Genomic DNA, 26,863 nt, shown 5'->3' with positions numbered 1-26,863 from the left:
GGAATAGTTCGGTTCTCAAATTTCGCGGCGTAGAAAATGCCGCATTTATTGCAAGAGATAAATATCAACATAAGCGATATGCGTCATACAACGAGCAGTAATATACAACATGTACATATAGCTAATAGCGTTTGTTTCGCGCACGAGTTGCGATTAATCGAGAAATTCTCCACCGTTAGCCATCGACGGGACTCGGAAATTCGCGGCTCGTTTCTTCGCCCTCGTGCTCCTCTACTCAACTACACGTAAACGCCTAAGTAGAACATGAAACTCATAATGACATCGCGATGTTATCTGGATATGTCCAGGTCCAACTTTTAAGCAATAATGAATAAAATCATCATGACACATTAGTATGACTTTATTCATCCAACTTTTAAGTGATGAATAAAGTCATTGTCATGAGTTTTATGTTCTGGATGGAGGAGGGACGCCGCTTTAGGCGGTGGCGGCCGCCCGGTTCCTCGGTTCCAGCCTGATCTTGAAGCCCTCCGCCCGCTTGAGGATGATGTCGGCCTGGAGTCTGAAATCGGACTCCTTGATGTCCGATTTGACACGGAAGTTCCTCATGATCGTGGACAGGATAATCTTCAGCTTGAGCATGGCGTATTTGCGGCCCACGCAGGAACGCGGCCCGGCGGAGAACGGCACGAAAGCGTAGTAGTGACGATTGGCGGTCTTCTCCGGCAGGAAATTGTCAGGATTGAAGACCTCTGGATTCGGATAGATGTGTGGCTGCCGGTGCATCTTGAAGGTCGTCACTACCACCGTAGTTCCAGCTGGGATCGTATAGTCTCCCGACGCTGAAACGGCAATCGTAAATCTTTACGACTAGAACAAGTTTTCGTATATCGTGACGTTTATACGTCGTATTAAATTATACTATAATATTTAAGTACTGTCTGTAAATCTGCTCGATCAAGAAGTTAATAAACGCTTCACTAATAAATTAGGTATCTCGGAGTCGCGTGACATTCGTATGATTGACGTACGATTTGCGCGTAAGGCAAATTAGTTATGTGCGGATATCTCGGCTTGGAGAACTCACCGAGCTTCAAGTCGGTATTGATCGTACGCGCGATGACAGGCACAGGTGGGTACATGCGAAGAGTCTCCATGAGGCATCGCTCTAGGTACTTCATCTCAAGGGTGTCTTGGAAAGTTGCAGGTCTGTCGCTATCGCCAAAGATGTCGTCGACTTCTTGGATGACCTTCTCCTGAATGTCCGGATGGCAGCCCATCATCGACAGGAAGAAGCTGGATGCAGCCGCGGTCGTGTCGTGTCCCTGTGAAAACGAATGACGGAATGGACGGCTTATCGAGAATCAATCTTCCGATCGCATTCGCGATACTCACCTCGAACATGATAGTGTCGACCTGTTCCTTGACCTCCTCGTCCGTCAGGATAGAACCGTTCTGACCGGCCTCCATCAACAGATCGAGGAAAGCTTGCCTCTTCTTCTCGCCAACGTCATTGTCATCCACGTCGAGATCGTCTTTCAGGCCGGCTGCCTGCCCGAAGGAAAGTCCCTCCACAGAGGTAACCTAAAGACAATATATTATACGTGATAATGACGGTCCATCGTTCGATGCGGCTTTTTAAAGATTCTGAAAATTACTTTAGCGGTCTTGACGTTGCCATTTTGCACGGAGTCCTCGATAATATTGCGCTTGCCACTCTTGAACTCCTGCTTCTTGCGCGCAATGACCTTCTTCGTGAGCCCATGGATGATCTCCAATAAACGGATCTGATCTTTCCCGTATTTTGTGAGATTGAACAGCCAGTCCGGCCTGAGCCAAACCTTCGTGTGACGCAGATGGAGAATGTCGCACATCCTAGGAGACGATTAGACAATAACGATGTATCTCATATGTTCCAATATGAAAATATTTGAATATCCCAAGGAATATATTACGTAAAAATTTTGCTGCACGAAAATTCGTCGGTATTGTTATCTTTTACAAATCTAACGAGAAAGATCCCAAGATCTATGAATCCAAGATATTTTTTTGCTAAAAAAAAGCCGGATCCGCGAACATGTCGAGTAGAGAATCTATGATTATAAAACCGATTTCCGGTTAAACCTTAGTACCGCATAGAAAAAAAGAAGTGTCAAATCAAAACTTATATACTTGCATATATGCAACAATCTATAATCTTCTTATAAGAATTTTAACTTTTTTTTCCTTGGTTGAACTATATAAAATACTTCATTCGAGCAAGTTTTCTTCGTTTAACGCAATATAATTTTATATCAAGATTTCCACGTTGAAATTAAAGATATTTTTAAATCAAGAAAATTCTTTTTTTCTGTGCGGTTGAAGATGAACTGTGCGCAAGATAATTCTTGATATTTCTTTTTCAGTCTTGGTTCCCAAATTGGATTCTGGATACTTGCTTCATAACGGCCATGGCGTATTCGAAGCCACTTCGGTCCTGCGTGGACTTGGAGACCCCCATGGCGGTTTCGAGGAGGATCTCGACGGTGCACTCGGACATGTAGTCGTGACAGTCGAATTCCTTGTCGCCCTCCTTACGCATCCGTTCCACCACCGCACGTGAGTTGGCGTTAAAGAGGTCAATAAAGCTCTTGAGTACATTTAAGTGGAACGTCGGCGCGATCAATTTGCGATGGGCTCGCCATTTCGGACCTGCAACGAGTAATTTATTACCGATCTGGTTTTTGGGCCAAATGGGATTCCCAACTTGTCGCGAGTCTGTTCATTATTTATTCTGTTCAATTGTCATAATCGTGGAACAGATCTGATTGCGTTGTTAATACGTCGACCGTCGCTCGCAATCGGAGCTATCGAACTTCTTTTAAACGATTTTAAAAGATAATGCAATCTAATAGAATCTTGCGTGATGTAAATAGCTGAGTATAATAATATAAAGTAAAAAGTGTGCTAATAATTTTCCAATTAATAATTTTTATTTTTAATTATATTACGCGCGACTTTTTATATCAGTTATATGATAGTGAAAAAATTCTACTGTGCCGAAAAATATACAAAAACCGTTGGATGGATGACAGAACGCAATAGAAGAAAATTCGAAGCAAAGGAAGGAAAAAATTTCACGGAGATGTATTTAAGTGTAAATTTTATGTAAATTTCCTCCTCCCACCCCCGTTGTATTCGGTGTCCTGTGAACTTTCTATCGAACACGCGGAAGTAGGAAGAAGAATGAGTGGAGGAGCCGGGGAGTAAGCGAAAGAGTCAGATAAGAGTCGTTGCAAACGCGCGCGAGAGGGAGAGACGGAGATGGTCGTAATTGTGTAACGAGATCCACGGAAAGAGCGCGATGCGCGCACGTTGCACGCGCGAGGACGGAGAACGGAGAGAGAACGGGGAGAGAAAGCACTGACGCGTGCAAATTTCCTTCCTGTTCTATGTCCCGTCGATTTTACTCTCGGACTGATTGCATTTCACTCTCCCTGACTGCCGCTCTTTTCTCCGCTCTCCTTAGATGCAAGTGCGTTTTGTGTCTCGTGCGACACACGTCGCGCGCATAGGCGTCGATCCTCTGACGTCTCTGCTCCTCCTCGATGTTCACCATCGAGGGGGTTGCGTCGCAACCCTTTTGACCGAGCCTTCCTCCTCCGTTTCTCCGGGAAAACTGATTCAAATCTAACTTTTCCAACTTTGCGAAATATCAATTCCCTTAAGTTCTTAAGAAAGAACCGGTTAAGTCACCCGGTTGGGCGCTCAATCTCCCTAGTTTAGACATTAAATGAGGCAAGAAAGCCAGAAAGCTAACCGGCAAGTCGTGTTTACTCGCTTTTTTTCACGTGTTACATCGGAATCCCATAATATCGTGTCACTATCGCGTTCGTTTTACTGTTACGTAAAAGTTCACCGTGGAACGGATCTGGATTCTGGACCTATCGCTCTTAAAATCTTGATTATGATTCGTTTTTCCTTTGAATGTGTCGTCTGCAATTTCATGCATGCTGGACAAATTAGTTTGTCAGAATTTTGACAATATACCAATTTTTAAAATTGTAAATTGAATACCAGTTTTCTAATTGTCAAATTTAAAGAACGTCTTATATTCATCGCGTGTCTTTCTTTCTTAAATTATTTATGATAGAGATATTATTTCGCGACGTGAGAAAGGAAGTTTCTTTGTTTGATCCTTCAATTCGATCGATCCTTGCTCGTTGGTTTAGTTGGTTTAGTTGATTCGCATTCTAATTTCACTCTCTCATTTCACAATTGCGAAACTCGATCGCGCGCGTGATCTAGGCAGTCGAGGGGACCGTAGGCCCGTTACGAGGCCGTGCGCGTTAACAGCCAGAATTATGTGATCGTTATACAACCAATCATTACTGTAAAACTCGCGCGAAGTAATGCAGGAAAAAAGGGGAAGAGGAAGGAGGAAAAGAAAAAGACCGGTACGAGGTGTGCGCTGACGCCTTTGCCGGCGTGGATGTCGCGACTCGCGACGAGGCTCGCGAATCAACCGAGGCGATAGCACGCGTCGTTACGTGCACGCTGCGCTGTTACGCCTCGACGAGAGAGTTTCGTCCATGAGAAAAAAGGACTTTTTCTCGCGGTATCGAGAAAGTCGGCGATAAAAGTCCGCGCTGCATCCGGCGGCGCGCGCGTTCTGCATCTCGTATTAGTTTTTTGTTCGCTCATGATGATAGAGAACTTGCTTTGACTTTCCGTGGAATGCCATAGTCTGAATTGTCTGAAACATCGGCTGTCAATAAATTTCACTGTGCTTAAAACTTAAACTAGGCTAAATCGGTGGCCCTCGGAAGGACCGACAAGCCCGAGTAAAAGAAGAGTGATGATCGAATAAGAGGAAAGAGACGCTTGATTGAAATTCCATGAAATTGTAAATGAATGATTTAAGTTTAGTCTGGGAATACCTGAGATTAATTAAATTTGAATAGCGGAAATTATTAGCACTTAAAATGGAGCTACATTAAATTTCATAAAACTGTAACCTTACGTTTATAATATATAATACGTTTTTTAATACAATTTTATACATATGTACGTATATAGATATATTCCAAAATTATTATGCAAAATTTTTCGAACTAAGTAATTGGGAGATAGTTTTCCAAACGTAACATTACTCCAAACGCAAAACAGAAGGAAAAATATGCCTTATGGAACTGTTTTTCTTATCATATCGTGGACTGTGTGATACGCATATTCGATTTAATTAGATTCAAATTAATTAATAATGGCCTGATAATTTAATCGATCGACAGAAAATTGTAGCATTTTATGATTATGATTAAGTTATGCCTTAAGATGCTAATAGAAAAGATGGGCTTTGGCTACGGTCAACGTGACGCTATAAATGCTTTGGAGCGTTCTTCTTCTCTTTCTTTCTTCATTGAAAGAAAAGAGAAGAGGAATGCTTCGAAGCATTTGTAGCGTCACGTTGACCGTAGCCTACGTGATTGGTTTATGATATCTTAAGATTGTACTCAAGACGGCCTGAAATATAAGAACCGTCTGTGAATACTGTCGTATGTTATGAGAAGCCAGTTTTTCAGGAAGCAATAGATATTTGCATTTATGACTTTGAATTGACTGTGCGTAACCTTTTTCACTATTGTATCTCCCTTCTTTACAACTCCAAAAGAATATATTTGAATCAAATTATTTCGAATTTAATTAAATCGAATATGCGTATCAGTCCGTACGATACGACAATTCAAAAATATTACCACAAGAATACTTTCGCGTTGAAGATAACACATGGCACATTTATGGCTTCTTTTTGCAAAATTATATAACGCTCGTAATGAAAAATTACGGAAGGTGTAATATACACTCAACGGTGAAATTGAACGATGACTTACTTTCGGTTAATTGCATCGCGCGCTTAATGATAGTTTAATGATGATTGCTAACCCGAGGATAGCAATCTTTATAATATCCTTTTTGCATAGGCGGAAATTTATTTCACGAGCGACGAGCTTCGATACTGATAGCGAATGGCTAATACGTACCGGTGGAGATGAGGAGACCGTTTCCGAGCCAAGGCTGGAAGAAACGATATTCGGTGGACTTGTCGATGTAGACATGGCTAGACAGGATGATCTCAACGTCGCGCGGGTCCATCAGGAAGACCAGCAGCTTCGGCCCGAGCCAGAGCTTGATGATCTGATCGTACTCGAAAGACTTTCTGTACAAGTTACGAAACATGGCTGCAACAGAGATATAGGGGTGCGTGATCGGCCTGGTCAGAAGTTACGTGATTATGTGCGTAGTAAACTAGTCGCGCGGCGCAAAATCCACTCTGTTATCCAACCCGAGAGTCATAATAGGTAACACGAAAGATACGCAGAAGATATGTAGCGTAATTGTCAAATTAATTGAATCCAATCTCAAAATTATAGCGAACGTTGGAACGACGCTTGACGCGAACTGGAATGTTCGTAACCCGTTAACGCGATCTAAACTACGGTATTTGTTCACAAGAATTTCTTTTATTTTCGATTATGGCAAGAATGAGAAATAATTTTAAAAATTTACTCGGCAAAAATGTAAAGTTGTTTTAATTTTATGTGGATATTGAGATCAAAGGATTGATTAATCTGAGATGTTGGAAAAATGTCCGAATTAGGATATTGATTTTATACGCATTTGCCCACGTGTATAAAACGTCATTGTGTTTTTATAGTATCGCCTTACTGTCCGAACTTCCTAGGAGCAGCAGCGTATTTCCGATCACTGGCAGGCCTTCTGGACCCGGTATTTTTTCCGCCAGCTCGATCATATGGCGGCGTGAAATCTTGAAGTAGATGTAATACAGAACCAAAGCCGGTACCAAGAGAGACAAGAAAACGATAGACGCCGATGTACCGGTGGTTGCCGCAGCGGCAGCGGACCCAGCTATCATTTCCGGTTCGGCCGTTGACATGATTTCTAAAAAAAAAAAAGAAGCGTTCGATCAAATCGCCGTTTATCCCGTTAGCGACTGCTAGAGCGTGAAATGCCGCGGGAAGGGGGAAAAATCAGAAACGCGATCGGGATAATTGATTAAAAATAATAATTGGGAGATTCCACCAGAATATAAATTTTATTATCTTTCCGATCGGCGATTCAAGCCCCATCAATTTTGTACTCTTTTGAGAGAGCGTTTTAAAAATTCTTAGGGTAGTAGGATAGAGATACGAAATCGACGAAAGTGGTTTGAACAAGAACTGCGTTATTTTGAGGATCATTCCAAAATTTATTACGATCCTTTATTTCTTGCGCCGCAATTGCGACAAGTAACGTCTGATTAGACGGATTTATTATATTAGGCCATTAAAATCCTATGCTCTCCGTGAACCAAGAGATATCGCGTCCCACTGTATTATCACAGGCACGAGAAGAACCAGATAGGATCTTATAAGGCGTCTCCTTTATCCAACGGTCGGCCATTTCAAAAACTGGACTATCTCCTATTCTTTTAATCCTTTTCCTTTTAACACCCACCTATATGTGCTGGTCACGAACACACGAGTCGAATAGATCGAATCCCTTCAGTGAACCAACATAGAACTGATCTGTTTGCCTCCCCGTCATCCTTTATATGCGGTGCTTTCAACCACCACCATCGACGCCGTGTACTGCGATGCTAATAAACCGCCATCGACGTCTAGAAATGAATCTTTTGTTCTTGCGCTTTTTTCACTAAGTCACCTTGTAGAATCAATTAAAATACGTTTACTTAACAATCAGACTTTGTTCATCTGACGCAAAGCATGGAATAGAATAGTTTAATTAAAATGACTAGTAAAATTTGCATGAAAAAAATAGCTTTGTCATCTCGAGAAATGCTTTATTCGATCAAAAAGCGAAAAGTAAAGCATTTTTTCGACTCAATCTCATTTTCGTCGAAATTTATCGTCTTGTTTCCCAATCAACTTGACGATTTTTCTTAATGCAAATGAGAGCAACCGGTTTCGTTTAAAGTTCGTTAAAAATGCTATCAAATGATTTAACAATCAAGATTTTATTGGGGTAAATTTTCCGTTTGAAGAACAAGATTCTCTCTCTCTCTATCTCTCTCTCTAATATCCATTTTAATTCGCGAAAGATCTCTTCTTATACACATAAGTATTTCTCGCGTTTACAACAAAACCGCGCTAATTCTTGTGCACCAGAATGTACTTATCCTACAGGAAATGATCAGGAAAAAGCATCATAATGAAACGTATTTTAAGATGTTATATAAGGAATTGGCAATTATTCCAGCGAAATGTCACGTCCACTTAAGACTCTGCAATTAATATTTTGCAATTTCCCGATTTCAGATTTCAAGATATAATTCTTAATTATAAATATATCGTGTATTTCAAGCGTGCATATATTTCAATATATGATTTTTATATGCATGCATTCTAGTTGTTTAACAAACTCTGGCTGACGTGAATTTATTATGTACATTTTTTGCAATATATCTTTTGTAGTAGTTTTAAAAATGCGTAGATATTAATTTTTATGTTGTTAAATTGACTATGAATTTAATTATGGTACTGTACTATTCTAGCTTCAATTTAAGACTACATTTCAAGACTGACGCGGGGCGTAGTTTGCTAAGCGAAAACATGTACATAAATTCATGCAAAAGATATTATTAGATACAAAAGGTCTAGCTCGATCGTATATCGGCACATTTTCTACTTACTTTATTGTTATCATTAACAGTCATGATTTGATGTGATTTTTTATATTATTTATGATATGTAAAATTATCAAAATTCTATCCTAAATTTTTGGCACGAATTAAATCGTCTGAAATGGACTTTATACATGCTTTGAATCTAACCATGTTATAATATCTTAAAATATAATCTTCACATCTAATTATAATATTTAATGTGATATTCATTTAGTTTATTATTCAATTAATTTATCGCGCTATTACACTAACATATATTACCGGAAAGTTTATATCACAATATATTTTCGATACATCTATCTCTAAAATGACTGAAAAGAGAAAGAGGAAGAGAGAGAAATTAATTCCGCACATATACATATTTACTTTCGATGCTCCATCGCACAATTTATAAATTCATAATTAACTTGCGAACGGTTCAAGATATATTTTCAGAAAAAAAATGCGTATACTTCAATGAGTATTAATTCATGAACTTCGTGGTTTTTGTTACAATCGACGGATGCCCAGGTCATGGCGATGACCCAACATGTCACCCGATGAGAAATTTGCTTCGTTCATTTAACATTTTTGCCAGTTGTACATACATAATGCATAAGTATCAAAACAGAGCTTACGAATGTTGTAAACACAAGTGCAAGGTGCAAGGTGCACACGATTTTTTTGCAACATATACATATAATCGCAGTAGTTCACCGGTCGCGAAATTTCGTTAATTTTGTTCTATTCTCCGTAACAGCATATACCTTTATTAATTAAATCAGAATTTAGTCCATTTTACCTACAGTAGATTTTCGTAACAAACACACACATGGAAAATCGCAAGTGGAATTTTTTATGCGCATATATTTGAAATTTCTTAGCTTTAATGAACACTTTAGTTTAATGTCGATTTTGACGCTACTATACTCAGTATGATGTAATTGCCACATTGTCCATTGGAGAGATTTTATTGAGGTAACCAGAAAATTATATATTGATTTTATGATTTTATTCGTTTATAATTATTAAATTATTGTGAGCTTGATATTTTTATTATGATAATAATTTATTTTATTCTAGAAATTTATATGTATATGTCGCATATTTTTTCTCACATAAGATTACTATATTTAAAGTTATCATTATCGATATGACTTAAAAATCTAACAATAGGATCTAACAGTTGAAGCTTAATAAGAATTTTTGGATAATGCTAGAAATATGTAGAACTCCCTTGAATGTGTATGTCCCGTGTCTCGATGTACTTTAATATATATTTTCCTTGTGTACATATCTCGATTCCTTAAATATTTTTCATATTATTGCATAAAATTGTAAATAGAATTTACTTGAATTCTAACACGAATTATAGGTCGTTTAAAGTTAGCTTAAAATGGGCTATTGCTCCATCATATAAGATATATATATATATATATATATAGCAATATCAGCAATTCATTTCTGTTGATTATACAACTTTAATTCTCGAAAAAAATCTCTCCGAGCGCTAAAAAAGAAATGGCATATTGTACTTGTCTCATTGTCAGCACCACCAAAGTACTACAAAAGAATGACAATATGTAAATTTATGGACGTTGCGTGACTGCGTAAATTCAATCAGTTACGCCATCACATAACATTAATTTTATAACTTATTACTATCCCGAATATTCCGTGTACATCTACGATAATATTCGATTTTTTAATTTAAATCTGCGTTTATCGTTGTCATCTGTGTTCGATTATTCATACAGATAAAAATAGAAAATGTAATTCCGCAATAACAGCGTCATAAATATGTACGCTTATCCACAAAGCGCCTGTACAATAAAAATTATAAATATAATATTGCATTATAAGCTAATTATTCGGATATTTGTATCGATGGCCGAAACAATAATGTCTACACTTTTCAGTTATCCTCGAGCCTTACGGGCCCCTTCGTTAGTTACGAAAATTAACCCAGAACTTCAGTAGTATCTCGGTGCTTTCAGGTTACGATAAGTAATCGAATCTCCCGCCAACAACAGCGCAAAGGCAAATTGTCGTCGCAAGATGGCAGCAAGATGGAGACCATGCGGTGAGCTCAGATGTTCAGAATTCAGAAGCTGCTCGCTGCTCGCTCAATCTCTGTCAGTAGTGTGTAGTGTCTGGTAGTGTCAGTGTCATCAGTCACGTAAAGCGACAAGCGTCGCGAAGACGGTGGAAATCAGTGCGCGGGTGTCGATCTTCTCCAGTCGACTTTTTGCACGCGTTCGCGCTAGATTCGCGGAGCGGTGATCGAAAGGGGGAAAAGGAGTATGCACCGCGTCGCGCCGATTCTCTGACGGACGTCCGGGATCATCGCATAGGTAATTCTCAACTTTCCGTTCCTTCCTGTCTCGCTTTCGCGACGGACCGCCCGGAGCGACTCGCGTCGCGCCCGGTGAAAACGTCGTCCGACGTCTCGGTAACGAAAAGGGGGTCACCCGCGGACGATACCGATCGCGAGATGATGAACGACCAGGTGCCCGGGCCCGGGCTCTGACCCCGCTCCGTTGCGCTCCGTCGCCACGGAGTGGGGCCACGTGATCGGCCGCGCGCCGGCGGTGGCCGTGAATTGTTTACCGCGCGCTCGCGTGTCGCCATGGTGATCACGCGCTGTCAATCCCGCGAGCACGTGGCGCGACTCTCCCAGCGCATGTCAGTCGACTTCGCGGGTGCGCGCGGAACCGCTGAAATCCCAGTTCGCCGGCTTACTCTTTCAACATTGTTCGTTTGATATTTTTCTTGAGCTACGGGCAGTGATACAGTGACTTAAGGACGACCGTCGGTCGAATTAATCGCCGCGCCGATCAAGTTAACCGGAATTTAGTCGAAGTCGCTCTGCACTGCGATTAACTTGATCGGCGGCACAGACAATACCTGCACCATTTTGCTAATATAAATAAAATTATTAATTTCTTGTCCTTCGATGTGTGAAAGATTAAATTAGAGACAGCAAATTATACATTTGGAAATTTGCTCTGAGTAATTTTCGAGTTAATAACCGATTAAGTTAGTCTGAGTTTGGTCGAAGTCGCTACGATTAATTCTGGTTGGCAGAAGCGAGCCATGGAATTATTATAATTTGAATATTTACATACTTATCTGACACTACGTTCCTTATTCTTAAATCTTATCAGATACTAGTGCTTATGTTAATAATATTATAATTGTATCATTGTATAGCACAATGCTGTTTAACAACTGCTGTTTCTTTCATCTCGCTAGTTTTAGAAAATTATATTATAATTGCGCCACATGTTAGGGATATTGTGGACTCAGCAGATTATCCATGGTTTCTTTGAGCAATTTTTGAAGTCAATTTTTTAATAATAATAATGATGCCGAGACGATCATTATTTCAGTTTTCATAGATTTCCATTAGATATTTCTGGAATGTAGGATGACGAAAGAGATCGCGAGCTATTACTCTCCATTTTCGTAGAAGGAGCGATAAATTCTTTATCTTGTTGCCATATACTGATAATTTTGATGATGAAGACTCTCTTCTCACGTATCCTTATCTAAATGTCAACGGCTTACGAAGCAACTCCTAAAGTGTCCTAAACAATAAATAAAACTTCGCGTTATTACAGCCATTGTTTCTGTAATCACACTGTAGCTACTGCAATTCTTAAGTTACAAATCGTTCGAATAAAGTCTTGTTATTCGCTTTGCAATTCAAGCCGAGATTTTATTATCCATCTCTAAACTTTAATTCCTGAAAGGCCCTTAATTTTCAGTCCCTAACTTAGAGTACTCGTTTTTCAACGTTTCCGTTTAAGAAGAGGTTTCTCAAATTGTTCGAGATTTCAAATGTGACGGATAATAATACGTCGCGCAGCTCACTCGAAAAAATAATCGTCAACGTCAAACGTTGTTGCGTGAAGTCTTCGCGCTGCAGACGCGCTTGCTTTGCTCCGCTCCTCTGTTCGCCATCGATTTCTTCGGCGGCTGCTGCTGCGGCTGCTGTTGCTTCTTCTTCTTTTGCTTCTTCTTCACGACCTTCGGCTTGCCCGAATCCGACGAGGCGTCGTCTGACGTCGTGCTCTCGCAGAAGGCGTCGCGACGGCACGTCCGCGTCCTCGTCGGCTTCGCGGCGCTCATCTTCGCCCCGATGGACGCGACCGCGCCGACACCGCGGAACTTCCGGCGCGGCTCGAGCTTCCGCTGCGGTCGTTGCAATTGCTTGGACGTCGTCGACGCGGCCAGTAGCTTCAACGAGTCCGCCTCGATCGTCAGGAGGGAGGAGGTTCTCGCGATTCTCGCGTCGTTGCCCCGGGAATTTAGATTCACCGCCCGTTGCCAGTCGAGCCTCGCGTTCTTCCTCCTGGACGACTTCTGTCCGTCCGTTCGCGCGGCTGCCTTCAATTGAGACCCATTCCGCCGCGACTTCTTCCGTGCCTTCCTCGCGTCGTCCTTGTCCGTGTCCTCGGCGAGCGACTGCGTTTTCTTGGATTGCGGCCTGAAAAGACGATGCGCATGTTTTCATGTGTTTTTTTTTTTCCCTAGGATTCCGAAGAGAATCGATGCACGCGATGCGACAAACAAAAAATAATTCCGACGTATGTCTAATTGCAACGAAACATGCAACGCGCATAATTTACGGACGCCGTGTGCGCGATAAGTCGAGTATATCGACTCACTTTAGCGTGACCTCGCCGTCCGTGGGATAGTGCATCAGAGCGTGTCTGGAGACACCCCAGCTCAACGGCGTCTTAGCGAATGCGTCGACGAGACGTTCCGCGTCGTTGCCCTCGGCGGCGGTGCTCGACACGCCCGTCCAAATCTGCCGTCTCAACGACGTTAGCTTGATTCTCACCTCTCGGCTCGTCGGCGACACCGGCGACGGATTTCTCAGCGTTCTGACAAATACGAATCGACTGCGTAATTTTACGAGCAAACGCATTCTTTATGACGGACGCTATCGTTCCAATTAATCGCGATTATTATTTAGAATAACAATCGGGAAGTTGAAGCTGAAGAAACTTTCAACGATTTTCTGATTGTTACCTTGTATACCTATATCGCCAAAATTTTTTTCTTTTTACATTTGTACATAACTTGAACAATATGCGCGCATAATTTGATATCACGACATCACGACTTAAATGTACGGAAAACTTGCAACAATAGGAACAATAGGAATAATTGTACCGAAGACATCGCGGCTGTTGGCGAATCTTCCGGTGATCCTTGCGCGGTAGTAACTCCCCGAAAGACACGCTACGAGGTCTCACGATTTCCGGTAAGATCAGCGTCTCCTCCCGTCGTTCCTCTTTCTCGGTCGTCTCCCTCTCGGAAAGCTCGATTATCTCTTCGCGATATTCTTGCGTGCTTCTCCAGGCAACTGCGAGACACGCATGCACGATATGATATATGCCGATATAGATATTTATTTCAATATTGTTGGATGTACCGTCATATTCTCTTCCCTCGCTTCTGACGAAACTCTCATCAGCCGAATCGGTCAGATCGCACAAATCGCTACCTGGATCCGTGGTCGGCAAGTCCATCACTGCCCGTCGTGTCTGTCGACAATATAATATCCACGATTTAAAGAATATTGTTATTTCCATGAGAATCGGATCCGTTTTTCGAGAAAAAGTATATAATCTTCGGACTTTGCGAACTTAAACTTCGGGATAATCGTCGTAGGTACCAGATTTCTCCTACGCTCCAAGTAAATTCTTCCCGCGACGTCTCTTCGTGCTCTCCTTCTGTAAAGACCAACGCTCCTCGGTGGAACGAAGGTCGGCGACGGTGGTGGCACGCAAAGATACCGGCGACGACCCGCCAGGAACTCTCCGCCCTCGCTGGACCACGCAGTATCCGTGTACTCGGCTCTTTCCTCTTCCGACGAGAAACTCTCCTGTGAGATGTCTCCCTCGTTGCTAGAAAAATTCGATAACTCATATAAACTGCTTGGAGAGATCAACATAGGACAGATGAAATAGGAATTATTAGAAGGAATGTACCTTGAATAGTCAGTCAAATCGATATTGGTAGGCTCCTCAGCACTGGACCCTTCCTTCGTCAATCTGACAATAATCTTATTTCGGAGTCTTTCCTGTTGGGCCACGTTTGTATCATTGCGGTTCGTCCTGATAAAGTAGAATTAGCAAATTAAAATCTTTGGACGATATAATTTTTAAGAGCCTGCGTAATATAAATTTTTTATAATTTTTAAGTGTCTCTAAAGTCACAGCAGGCCGATGAGATTTATTGGACTAATTTGGTAGTACTTACCATGATATAATCCATCCGAGAAAATGTATGCGTAAAAATCGAATAGATTCGTAAATAGATTTTGATTTTTGATTTTTATATCGTATGTGTACGATGCCTACATTTTTTTTTTTTTTTTTTAGAAATTACTCGAATACGAATGACTTTACGATTCTTTATTTGATTCTCGTTGCTCTCGTTGTTTGAATAAGGATAAGGCGAATAAAGCAAGAAATAAAATTCGAATAATGCTATCGTTTCTTTTTTCGAAATGTGATCGAAATATTAAACTGACAGTGTTACCTTCATGGGATCTTGATCGTAAAAATCGAGCAGGGTCTCGCAGAATGCCCTGCCGATCTGCTCGTAGTCCTGAATGGAAAAATGCGTTCCGCATCTAGAGCCGATTTTGGTGCCGCCCATAGAAGCCTCCATGGTGTAACTGTTTTGCACGCCCATCGACCATACAACCACTCTGCCCGTACCTTCTTTCCCCTTCTCGACGTGGAATTTACAATTCTCGAAGGAGAACTGGAACCACAGAATCAGAAAACGGAATTGCCAATGTAATTCGACAATAAATAGCGGTAATTAAAAGAAAGATCATTATAATCGAACAAAAAGTTCCGCGAGACCTATTGATTTCACTTTAACTTGAAAGAATTCAAATTAAGGGATTAAATAGCACGATTTCCGATATCTCGATATACGTGCGTTTACGTTACCTTATCCGCTGCGTTTTTGTGAAGCATCAGCGGAAACACCTGCTCCGACAGCCTCCCGCTGCATCCGGTCCTCTTGCTCTCGCAACCGTAGGCGAATATATTGTGCTTCCTCGAGTGAGCGTGGAGATCGCAGTATATCGCCACCCCGCATTCCTCGAGGAGCCTCCGTATCATTAGCTTCGTATGCCAGACGGACGGATAGCTCTCCCGCATCACGGTCCTGTACTGCCGGTTCAGATCCTTCCCGGACAGGGAGCACCGATTGTTGCCCACTATGACGCCGTCCGGATTTAGCATCGGCACCAACTTGAAGACGAATCTCTCTCTGAGTTCCTACGATGAGATCGCGCGCGACCTTAGGTCAATCGTTAAGCTTCACGGCGTGAATCTCTCCGACATCAAGCGAGTTTCGTTCAACAGCGATATTTTAATCGTCTGTTAAATCGCGCCCGCGTGGTTGATATCTCTATCTTGGATCTCGAGCCGTTTCGGACCGATACTCATCTAGAATTGCGAAATCACGTCTTACTCTGGCTCGGTTCGTGTCGCCGGTGAGGAAGTCGATGATGCCCTTCATCGTCCAGCTCGACGGCGTCTCGCCGGGATGCACCCGGGCCGTGATAACGACGCCCCGCTTCCTGCGCACCTCCTCGTCGTGGGTCGGCGCGGTGATCGTCAGGTAATACACGCCGTTTCCGGCCAAGCTGCGGCACAGCAGACGCAGCTTGGCGAATCTCGTTTTCGCCGGGTCGGCCACGATTTTGCCGAGATACTCCTGTGGCATGTTTATGCGGGCAATTAGAGACCCGGGAGAGGTAGACCGAGATTTAATCTACTGACGGAATACGTAATAAATACAATCGCCGAGACTGGGAATCGTTCGCGATGATGGTATTCGCGATTGTAATCGCGATAGGAGCGAACGGAACGTGAAACAAATACCACTTTGTTCCATCACGATACCGTGGGGGGCAGTGTGGTCTAGTGGCATTTGTGAGAACGTTCCGCGCAATAATTACTAAAAGCAATTCTAATTTACTCACGTTGCTTTCTTGAGCGAAACGAGAATTGACGAAAATAGTGAAATACCAGCGTTACTTTCAGTTACTTAGTCAAATATAATATTTTTTATAAGATTGCGGGGGTGCATAAGCGAATTTTCAATACCGTGATCGTTTTACCTGGAGATCGGTGTAGGTGTACGGGTAGCAGTGCGCCAAATAAACGATGTCACGATCGTGAGGGAACGAGATATTGAACGTGAGCGTGTGTTTTTCTTTCTCCTCGTCGCTTCTGTAATTATTCCGTGCTATTTTTTTTACCACATCGCGAGATTATCGTTGGAATAAGGAATTTTCTTACGATGAGTCGTTGTTTCGGTAATACGTGATGTTGTCGCCGCATCTTCTCCATCCTACGGATCGAGTTCGAGCGTCTTCGGTGGAGTAAAGAAGAGGCTTGAGCCCTTCGTTGTAAAGGCTCTCCTCTTTGCACATATTTACGATTGAAAACCTGCAATCGTAACAATATATTTTTCAGAGAGTGAATTATTATATAAGCGATTTATATCACTGTTTTTTAATTCTCATAATTAAGAAAATTGAAAGCTCCGCGCGATTAAAAAGTCTGAAGCAAAAGAGCTAATAAATATACGAACTTATATCATACCAATATCTGAATTGTATTGTATATATTCTTAAATCTGAATTAAATTGATTGTTTTAATTTTCTGATTTCCTGGAAAATGCAATTGATTGGTTTCTCTGTCGATCGGTCGTTCGCTCGTACCTGTATGTGATTCTGCTTCTCGTATTGGATACTTTGAAGTAGTACCACTGCGTATGCCTCTGCGTGTAGAGATCCCTTCTCAGATAGAGCTGGTAATACGTATCGGTTATTTTCACCACTTTGCCGAGGTTCCCGGACTCGAACCGCGACTCAAACCGCAAATCCGTGCTGTCGTCCTTCGGCCGGGGCATTTCGGCGACGAAGAAGATGTCGTTCCCGTTGGCGCACGCGGTCGATTCCCCAGGGAAATCCGACGGGAACGCCGTGCTCCCGCCCACGCAAGATCGGCTAAACTGCAGAGATAACAAACCCCCGTCTTTAAAAGTCCAGATTCGCAAACAGAGGATTTTTTTCAATTGGTTTCGCGCTTTAACTCGAACGAACTTGAATCGATCAAATATACGTTGCTTTGTAAGAAAGAATTAGATTATATCGGGACTTACGTAATTAGTGACGTTAGTTGGACAGTAACGAAATATCACCGTTCCAAGCTCGTCGCCGATCGGCTTGGGTCTCGGTTCCTTTCCGGATGAAACGTAGAAGGCTTCCGGCGTGGTAGGGTTGTACTCTATGTGACGAACTCTTTCTGGGATCACCTGAGAGATCGTTATCTCGATTAATTATATAATTACAGGGTGCCAGTGTAGCTTAGCATAATAACGGTGTAAAATAAATTAATGACTTTATAATATATCTCCGTAACAAACTTTAAAGCATTTCCTATCAAAATCGTAATTCGTGTGAGAGCAATTAACATTATATACGGTGAATCATACGGGATATGCGGCAATTTGTCTTCGAGAGAGAAAGGTTGCTTACGATCTCGAGATAAAGTTACGGAAGAAGTAAAACGTAAAACGTAAAACGTGCAGGTGCGTTAATTTTCACCTGGCACTCGGTCGGCCACCTGGCCGCTTCCTGGATGCTTCCATCGACGATACAGCGCGCGTCGAGTACCGCACGAAGGGCCTCCTTCGAGTACCGATGCCTAGAAAGACCCAAAGGTATCGCGAACAATGCCGATTCCGCGTATCGTCTCAGAGCCGAGCTCTCGTAACGTTCCAGTTGAGACACTTGCAAGTCCTGCGGTGTTAGATCAGAGAGCATGCTACCTGCGTCGTTAAAAAAGAAAAAACTTATTCTCGTTATTACTGTCGAAACAAAGTTACATGTTTGTTTTAAATATATAATTTTTCCTTTATCTCGCTTCATTTGTTAATGAGAAAAGGAAATTCGCGGCAATATTCCAAATTGTGTTTGTTAAATCAGTTAAATTAATCGAAATCGATGTTTGCGAAAACAATTCGAAAGTTTCCTACCGCACGGAATATTCCGAGTGGCTTCTTGATTGTCTTGATTATGTGCGTAAAACGTTAATGAGAAATACAAGTGAGTTTTTTTTTATAACCGAACAAATATTGTAGACGATCATGCTGATCTGCAAACTAAATTATCCGCGAGACAGTTGCGCGTCATAATGACAGGTTTCGCAAATTGGCATTAAGTTTCGAGAGAATTAAACGCGATCGTATGTTGCACACGGTAGGAAATCGATGGTCGAGTACAATGTCCGTAGGTTCGCGACCTCGCCGACACTTGGATTATGTATTGTTACGAACGTATCACGCTTCCTTCTTCATTTTAGAATCAATTTAATAAGCAATATTATAATTTATAAAAATTGCGTTTCCAAGCCGAACGAACAATCAGTGCGTGCATCAAAATTATAAAGGTAAAGTGTGTAAAATTTACAAAAATTATTATTAGACATAAATTTCTTCCCGATAATTGAACACGTAAAAATTTTATATCACTTAATCTGTGTTATACATGTAGTATTGTGTAGGTGCGTTTTTGTGTATGTGTGTGTGCGGTCGCGCTATTTATTTATCTATTAAAATTCATTTATTATAGAGAATCAATGTGTTTGTCGGATAAGCAACGATGCTGATTTTGCCGTTGGTTCTGTACCGTCCGCTAATTATCCTCGTACTGTTAGAGTTCACCTGGGATAGGTTGAACCGGAAACAGCATAGCCTGGAGCTCTCTCACTCTGCTGCTCGACACCGGCTTCATCATCTTTCGTTATCTCTCGTCGTTCTCGTCCTCGTCCTGCTCGTCGCGATCGTCAGCGTCGACGGCGAGCGTCGGCGACGACCTCCCGCCCTTAGCATTCTCGTGCCAATCCGTGTAGTCCTCCCTCGTCGGCACTTCCTCCCCGAGGAGATACTTGACAATCGGATTCTTCATCCCCGCGTCCACGTTCACGTTCTCGCGATCCACATGTCAAGAATCCAAATCACTTTTCGCAACAGACCGTGTCGGACGATTTTAAATCCCCAGCGCGCTTTAAATGATCCCAGATCCTTTTCTCTCACAGTTAATCGCAGTTAATTAGGACAGCTTGAGATGCTATTTGCCTTATCGAAACGCAAATCTACGTGACGCTTTATTTATTCAACGCTCTTATCAGTGCAATAGTGCGAAGAGGACTTGTCCATTTGTCAGAGGGAAATACATCTGCTTATACGTATACTTATTAGCTGCTCTATCAAAGCGTACTTTGTAAATTACGATTTCAAATGGCAGTGATTATATGTAATTGAAATTGATCAGAAAACAGACCTTGAACGAAATACGATTGCTTTAGAGCTTTAACGACGAAACGTCACGGTATTTCTTTTTTTAATTTTTTCCTAATACATCAACTCTCACTGATCGATCGAAGACTCGTACAAATAATACAAGTAAGTGAATAAATCGGGGGGTGTCGAGGACGAATAGACGAGCGGTTCACCGAGGTGCCGACGAGAGGGTGCAAGTTATACTAAGAGCTCCGCCAGACTCAGGGGTAGATTCGACCTGGCGAACGCGGAAAGGAACCTGGCCCATTGCTGAAGACATTCAGCAAAACGTTCCCTGGATGATTGCCTGACAACCGTCGCGAATCGTGGGCGGAGCTATCCTCGGAACGATCGTTCGTTAACCGCTCCTCGTTTCAGAAGGCCGCCGGCGCGGCTCATCGATATAATATCTCGTCGGTAACTCGACTCATTCTATCGACGTTTCTGAGGTAAGCGACGCTCGTGGAGAGCTCGTTGATCGGAAACCGGCGGCGAGAGCTCCGTTTAAAGCGCGATAATAGATACGATCGGGGGAAATGATCAAGAGCGAATTAATCTGAGAAGAAGGGGAGAGAAGCAGCATTGTTGATCCGAGTTTTCTTTCGTGGGTGATACTTTTTGAGCAGAATTATGCTCATTTTAATACACTGGTGGTCATCCGATCGGCGCGCTTGATTTTTCAGTGACGCTATGGTGGTCACTGGTGACTGGCGCTATCGAAAGATAAATGCCATGTAATATAAAATTTTGAATGACATAAATAGCTAGATAATAAAGTAAAGTAAAACGTATGCTGTCCATGACGATATAATCTTAATCATATATTATGCAATATTTTATTATTATACCCTTGTGATAATAAAACCTCTACTCTACTGTACACGGTAAAAACGTACAAAGCTCAGTCAACGTGTTAATTGCCCGTCGACGTGTTATATATTAATTTAAAGTTTAGCTTGTTGCGCGAAATAGGCGATGAGTATTTTGCATGGAAAGAGCATTTCTCAATATAAGAGTTCTATCAACGAAAGATTAATGAATGATATATTTGGAAAGCCATTTCGTTATTCGGTTAATTAGAAATGTTATTTATAGCGACATAGTAAATCGCGATTTAATCGTAAATATGTAAAATTTCCGACTCTCATGTACGTTTACATCTTTTTGCATTTTCTTTTGGTTTAGAGTTTAGATCTTTCTTTTTCCTTTTATTTTTTTCTTTTATCCAGACGATTATCTTTTTATTACGTTTACGTGAAACTTTTACATCCTGCGTCATTATTAAATTTTAATAAGGCTGGGAGTAATTTCCCAAAGATAGATATGCGAAGAGAGATCGCGGTAGATAACGATCTGTAAGGGTTGCTACGTAAGACAGTGCCTACCTGGCCGTGCCGGGTTTTCCGGATTATTGATCAATCAACGCGCGTCGGACTGAAGAGAACGGAACGTTTTCAGTTTATATCTCGGGACCGATCGATGGGATTCCAATTGATAAGCTGGCAAGCTGCCGCCAGAAGTTCCATCGAACGCACACGCGACCGTCGACTTTTAACAGTCAGGATAATGATGGTGCCATAAATTGCATACGAAACGAGCGTCTCGAGGCATCAGTACGATTCTCAGATTGAATTGTCAGACTTTTCTCGCGTTCCAGTTCTTTGCACCTTTCGTTCGACAGACGTTCTTTCTCTCACGTGAATAATATTTGGTATCAGTGAATGTTTTAAACGCTTTATAAGTATTTATATTTTTTTAAGAGTTTTATAAATATTAATATAATATTTATACTATTGGAGTTTAATCTTCGATTGTTACGTTACTATTTTTTGATATCGAAACTGTTAATTGAAAAAGCAATTTTGCACAATCGTAATTCTATAACACTTGTATAATTGTCCCGCGATATTAACTCTAATCTCCCGGCGTGTATTAAGTCGATAGTGACATATGTTTATTTATTCCAGATAGGAGCATTCGCAAGTCTTGTTTAAGAATAACCGTTTGGAACATTATTCAACATGGGACGTACGGTAACCGTCGCCGTTTGTACGTTGAATCAATGGGCAATGGACTTCGATGGGAATACCAGGAGAATTTTACAGAGTATACAAGAGGCGAAGGACGCCGGTGCCACTTACAGGAGCGGTCCCGAGCTAGAAATCTGGTAATTAGATCGAAACGGATCTTATTTATTTGTAAAAGTGTTAACAAAATGTTATTAGCCAGCTTATTTGGAGGAATATATTTTCTATAATGAGATTACACGAAATCTTTTTATTCGTACAATTATGATATTATAATTTATAAAATTGCAATTTTGCTTTCATTATTTTTACTATTTGGTACGTTTTTTGTTGCATCCTGTCCGTCCAACAGCGGTTACAGCTGCGAAGACCACTTCTACGAATCAGACACGTTGCTCCATAGCTGGGAAGTTTTAGCGACCATTCTGAAGTCCAGCGTTTGCGACGATATACTGATAGACGTGGGCATGCCGGTGATGCACAAGAACGTGACGTACAATTGCAGGATAGCCTTTTTGAATCGACGGATTTTGCTGATCAGGCCGAAAATGCGGCTCTGTGAAAACGGCAACTATCGAGAAACCAGATGGTTCTCCCCTTGGACAAAAGTAACGAAATGCAGGATAACACTGCGATCGTTTAAAATGTTTGGCCTGGATGCGCGATAATCCGTGTTGTCTTTTTGTATTAGGAACGTACGGTCGAAGATTATTTCCTGCCGCGAATGATTTCGCAAATCACCGGTCAGACTGTAGTGCCATTCGGTGACGCGGTTATCGCGACGAGGGACACGTGCGTGGGTTTCGAAATATGTGAGGAACTTTGGCACCCATCCAGCAATCATATTCCGATGTCATTGGACGGCGTAGAAATTATTGCAAACGGTAATCTAATTATTACAGGATGCATTTGACAATTTTTACAACTGACGTAGATTTCTTCTCCGTCTTCTTCCGTCTTCCGTTTACTTCCTACTTTTTTATTCCTCTAAAACTAAGACAGTTGTCAAAGGATATAAGAGATCAAAAGATGAGATTGTACGTTCACTTTAAAATTGCTTTTCTATTTTTTCTTCATCGCTTTTCTCTGAAAGGAAGCGGTTCGTACTTCGAGCTTCGCAAGGCCTATATCAACGTGGATCTCGTCAAGTCGGCTATGTTCAAGGCTGGAGGTTGCTATATGTTTAGTAATTTGCGCGGATGCGACGGCGGCAGGCTGTATTTCAACGGTGGTTCCAGCATCACGCTCAATGGCAATATATTAAATCGCGGACGGCAATTCGCTCTCGAGGACGTGGAAGTGACCGTCGCCACATTCGATCTCGAGGATATAAGGTAAAGGGTTTGATGTGGATTCTGACTTTTACCGCTTTTAGTGGTGTCAATGCTTGAGAACTCTACCAAGCAGTATTGAGCATCGAGCACCGGGTGTTAATGCAATTTATTTCGAGATAATTGGAACTCGGATTCCACACATCTATCTAGGAAATAATATAAAACAGAAAATAACGTAGCGCAACGCTGTATTATCCCTTTCCAGGAATTACCGAAACAGCCTCAGATCGCGTTCGCACGCGGCCGCTGCGTCGCCTAGTTATCCGCGTGTGAAAATCGACTTCGCGCTCACGCCAGAAAATCTCGTCTCGAATCCACCGGATCGACCGCTCGACGGAGTCCAAGATTTGTTCGGCGACGACGACGGGCACTCGAGTCTCGTGTATCACACCGCGGAAGAAGAGATCGCGATGGCACCCGCCTGCTGGTTGTGGGATTATCTGAGGTGTGCCAATAGGATCAAGATACTTATTTCTTATTATCATCATAATGAGCTGCTTAAATGTATAATTAGTTGTAAAATATTGGTATATATATCGTGCCTGTTGCATTATTTAACGATATTGCGTGTTTACGTTTTAGACGATCTTGCCAAGGTGGATTTTTCTTACCACTGAGCGGTGGCGTCGACTCGGCATCTTCAGCTTGCATCGTGTACTCGATGTGCGAAATGATCGTCGAATCGGTTGGTAGAGGGGGTAAGGCTCGGCTACGCTCTTCTCCTCCCTAACTACGGGAGTCTCTTTCAAATTTCGGAAATTGTATTTCGTAATTCGTATTCAGATACACAGGTCTTGGCGGATATCAGGAAGATTGTCGGTGATTGCGAATACATACCGGTAGATCCGAAGCAATTGTGCAACACCATCTTGGTCACGTGTTATATGGGAACGGAGAATTCGTCGGCGGAGACCAAGGCTCGAGCGGCCGAGTTGGCCGGTCAAATAGGGTCCTATCATCATGGGATAGTTATAGATACCGCGATATCCGCGATTTTAGGCATCTTCCAACAGGTTACTAAGCTGACACCGAGATTCAAAGTGCAGGGTGGTTCGCCTAGAGAGAACTTGGCCTTACAAAATGTACAGGTAATTGCTCTTTGATCCTGACGGAACTAATATCTTGATTATCAAATTACACGACTCTATGCGTACGACCTTGCTTTCAGGCTCGGTTACGAATGGTGATCGCTTACTTGTTCGCTCAATTAATGTTGTGGGTCAGAGGCCGTCCGGGTGGCCTCTTGGTATTAGGTAGCGGTAACGTAGACGAGGCCTTACGCGGTTACCTCACTAAATATGATTGCAGCAGCGCCGACATCAATCCTATCGGTGGCATAGCAAAGAATGATCTAAAAAAGTTTCTCATGTTCTTTAGGTGCGTTTGTATACGAATGATGGTATACACAGCGATTCTTAATACTAATACTCGAATCCAGAGCCGAAAACAAGAAAAGAATATCACGTGAACGTTTTAATTAAAGAAAATGTTCAAGGTGCCTTCCGTTGTAATGCATATTGTAGGATTGTCTTTAGATTGATTTATTACAATTCAGAAATTGAAGCCTAAATTGATGTGAATGTTGCAATTATTTTATTTCAAATGACATCTTAAAATATTTAATAACTTTATTTTCACATAATTAAGAATCGCTCTGTATATTACGATGTCGAATACTTGTGCATAAAACTCAAGACGGTAAAAGTTATACCCCGCATTTGAATTTTAGACGCAAATACGGAATATCCGCTTTGGACAACATCCTGGAGGCGCCACCCACCGCGGAATTGGAACCGCTACAAGCTGGACAACTTGCACAGTTGGATGAAGTCGACATGGGTATGACCTACAAGGAATTGTCAGTTTTCGGACGGTTAAGGAAACAGAATAAAGCCGGACCTTTTACAATGTTCTGCAGACTTGTGCACATGTGGGACCATTGTACCCCGAAAGAAGTGAGTGTGCGCTCCTCGTGCAAGATTCTAATCGAGTCGTTTAATTTCTTTTTGAGTAAATTTAAAGAAAAAACTTCTCATTTCAGATTGCCGATAAGGTAAAGCACTTCTACAGATGTTACGCTATAAATCGTCACAAGATGACGATATTGACTCCGTCCTGCCACGCGGAGTCATACAGCCCCGACGACAATCGATTCGATCACCGGCCTTTTCTGTATAACCACTCGTGGAAGTGGCAGTTCGCGGCGATCGATGAACAGGTGAGAATTATGCCGGAGAAAGTCGACGCTCACCTCGCCTCGAGTTCCAAAGCGTCGGAATGCGAGAGGAAACGCCGAGTGACCGAAGTAACGCCGCGATTAGAAGACTCGTGCGAAAATGCGACGCGTTATGGAAAGCAGTCTTGCATGCATCGTGGAACTTTGCGTGTCGTGCGCAGAATTGCTCGTAGAGCCTGAATTTTCCTATCGACGGGGTTTTCTCGTCGAATCCAATTCGTGTCAGCGACGAGAGCCAGCCGGAATTAGACAGTATGTTAAAAGATTTCCGAATGTTTCGACATGAGGGTTAGCAAGCGAGTAGTTAATATGCACATAACACGGCAAGTAGTATAGAAAACACAACGTTAACGTGTAACGACACCGTCGACACCTCTTGCTACCCTTGGGAAATGATTTTCTCTAATTTAACACTCAAGACGGTCGAATTCCTTTCAGGTGAAACGACTCAGCAGCGAAGAGAAGCCGTCCAGACCGCGTAAGGGTGCTCCGAAAGTGCCTGCCAAGCCCAGATACATGCCGTTCAGCTCCGTGATCAGCAGTGAGTAAACAAAACAAAGTGCGCGCATTAACGAAGCACGTCGAGCACAACGCATTTCGGCCGATGAAATCATCAAAATATTCGGCGAAAGCACCCACCGAAAAACCCACTCCCCCCGGAGCTGCACGTAGGTCAGGTCAAAATGACCGGCCTCGAAATTTCGTGCGCACCTATACCACCGCGGTTATCGAGCTTCTCGCCGCTTTTATCGAGGAGTCATCACCGGCATCATTCTCTGTTGCAGATAAAACGCATCCTGGAGTAGTAGTTTAACCGTAGCCGTAGCACTCTCTTATCATTTTGACATTGCAGCGCTGCGATAAATGGATGTGACGTTTCGCTCTTTCGATTGTCGTGGACCCTTTGATCGCCTCTGGTATTAATATTTAGGGAATCTCCGCGAGAGCGAACAGCAGCGAGAAAGATATTTTGTGACATTTTTTAAATATGCGAAAAAGTAAATCTATTAATAAAGAGTATGATAGAAAGATTTTCACATGTAAATTCTTATCCCGATATCTCTATACTTCCCAGAGTCAATCTGAGAATCCTTGAAAGTTCTGGATTAAAACAAAATCTGACGTTTGAGGCAAATGCAATTGCAATTACGTGATATAGAGATAATCGCGGTCTTTAATCCAAGGTTTTTACTTGAAAAAGTTTGCTTTTAAAAACAGCTAAAATTGTTGAATATAATAAACCCGTAAAAG

General features: G+C 42.1%; 3 protein-coding genes across 6 annotated transcripts; 1 reads left to right on the top strand and 2 right to left on the bottom strand.

Moving 5' to 3' along the window:
• Nucleotides 1-12: 12 nt before the first annotated feature.
• Nucleotides 13-7,609, bottom strand: Cyp4g15 (Cytochrome P450 4g15). Its single transcript, XM_071698697.1, has 8 exons — nt 7,456-7,609; nt 6,667-6,900; nt 5,982-6,179; nt 2,400-2,652; nt 1,620-1,836; nt 1,357-1,545; nt 1,049-1,286; nt 13-803 (listed from the first exon to the last, which is right to left on the bottom strand). The coding sequence occupies exons 2-8, from the start codon at nt 6,893-6,895 to the stop codon at nt 439-441; spliced, it is 1,689 nt and encodes a 562-aa protein (XP_071554798.1). The 5' UTR covers nt 6,896-6,900; nt 7,456-7,609; the 3' UTR covers nt 13-438.
• On the top strand, nt 7,598-26,644 carry Nadsyn (NAD synthetase). Of its 4 annotated transcripts, none has more exons than XM_071698692.1 (13): nt 7,598-10,977; nt 21,983-22,182; nt 22,395-22,650; nt 22,734-22,926; nt 23,136-23,376; nt 23,582-23,821; nt 23,959-24,074; nt 24,160-24,464; nt 24,545-24,753; nt 25,106-25,331; nt 25,418-25,594; nt 26,051-26,153; nt 26,398-26,644. In XM_071698692.1, exons 2-13 carry the CDS (start codon nt 22,037-22,039, stop codon nt 26,424-26,426), a joined length of 2,241 nt encoding a protein of 746 aa, XP_071554793.1. In that variant the 5' UTR covers nt 7,598-10,977; nt 21,983-22,036; the 3' UTR covers nt 26,427-26,644. The 4 variants fall into 4 exon arrangements, with proteins under 4 accessions (XP_071554793.1, XP_071554797.1, XP_071554795.1 ...); XM_071698696.1 differs by lacking the exon at nt 7,598-10,977 and adding an exon at nt 15,934-16,863; XM_071698694.1 differs by lacking the exon at nt 7,598-10,977 and adding an exon at nt 18,683-19,123.
• On the bottom strand, nt 11,861-19,481 carry LOC139768484 (uncharacterized). The gene is given in 14 exon segments (XM_071698701.1): nt 11,861-13,115; nt 13,297-13,515; nt 13,808-14,000; nt 14,070-14,181; nt 14,313-14,544; nt 14,629-14,720; nt 15,182-15,409; nt 15,604-15,936; nt 16,133-16,378; nt 16,785-17,115; nt 17,392-17,684; nt 17,835-17,987; nt 18,280-18,503; nt 19,398-19,481. Coding segments are annotated over 14 exon segments (3,324 nt in total). The 5' UTR covers nt 19,471-19,481; the 3' UTR covers nt 11,861-12,520.
• Nucleotides 26,645-26,863: the final 219 nt, after the last annotated feature.

Source organism: Temnothorax nylanderi, unplaced genomic scaffold (assembly GCF_030848795.1).
Source record: "Temnothorax nylanderi isolate EJ_2023f unplaced genomic scaffold, tnyl_v1.0 TNYL_tig0016_pilon, whole genome shotgun sequence".
Classification (NCBI taxonomy): domain Eukaryota; kingdom Metazoa; phylum Arthropoda; class Insecta; order Hymenoptera; family Formicidae; genus Temnothorax; species Temnothorax nylanderi.
This window is presented reverse-complemented; position numbering and strand designations above follow the sequence as displayed.

Bases quoted from the DNA above. Each gene is read 5' to 3' on its own strand.
- Nadsyn (XM_071698692.1), top strand. From the start codon at position 22,037: ATGGGACGTACGGTAACCGTCGCCGTTTGTACGTTGAATCAATGGGCA. The intron at 22,183-22,394 runs GTAATTAGATCG...TCCGTCCAACAG, and splicing joins GGTCCCGAGCTAGAAATCTG to CGGTTACAGCTGCGAAGACC. The intron at 25,332-25,417 runs GTGAGTGTGCGC...TTCTCATTTCAG, and splicing joins ACCATTGTACCCCGAAAGAA to ATTGCCGATAAGGTAAAGCA.
- Cyp4g15 (XM_071698697.1), bottom strand. From the start codon at position 6,895: ATGTCAACGGCCGAACCGGAAATGATAGCTGGGTCCGCTGCCGCTGCG. The intron at 1,837-2,399 runs GCAAGTATCCAG...ATCGTCTCCTAG, and splicing joins TACGCCATGGCCGTTATGAA to GATGTGCGACATTCTCCATC. The intron at 1,287-1,356 runs GTGAGTATCGCG...TCGTTTTCACAG, and splicing joins TCGACACTATCATGTTCGAG to GGACACGACACGACCGCGGC.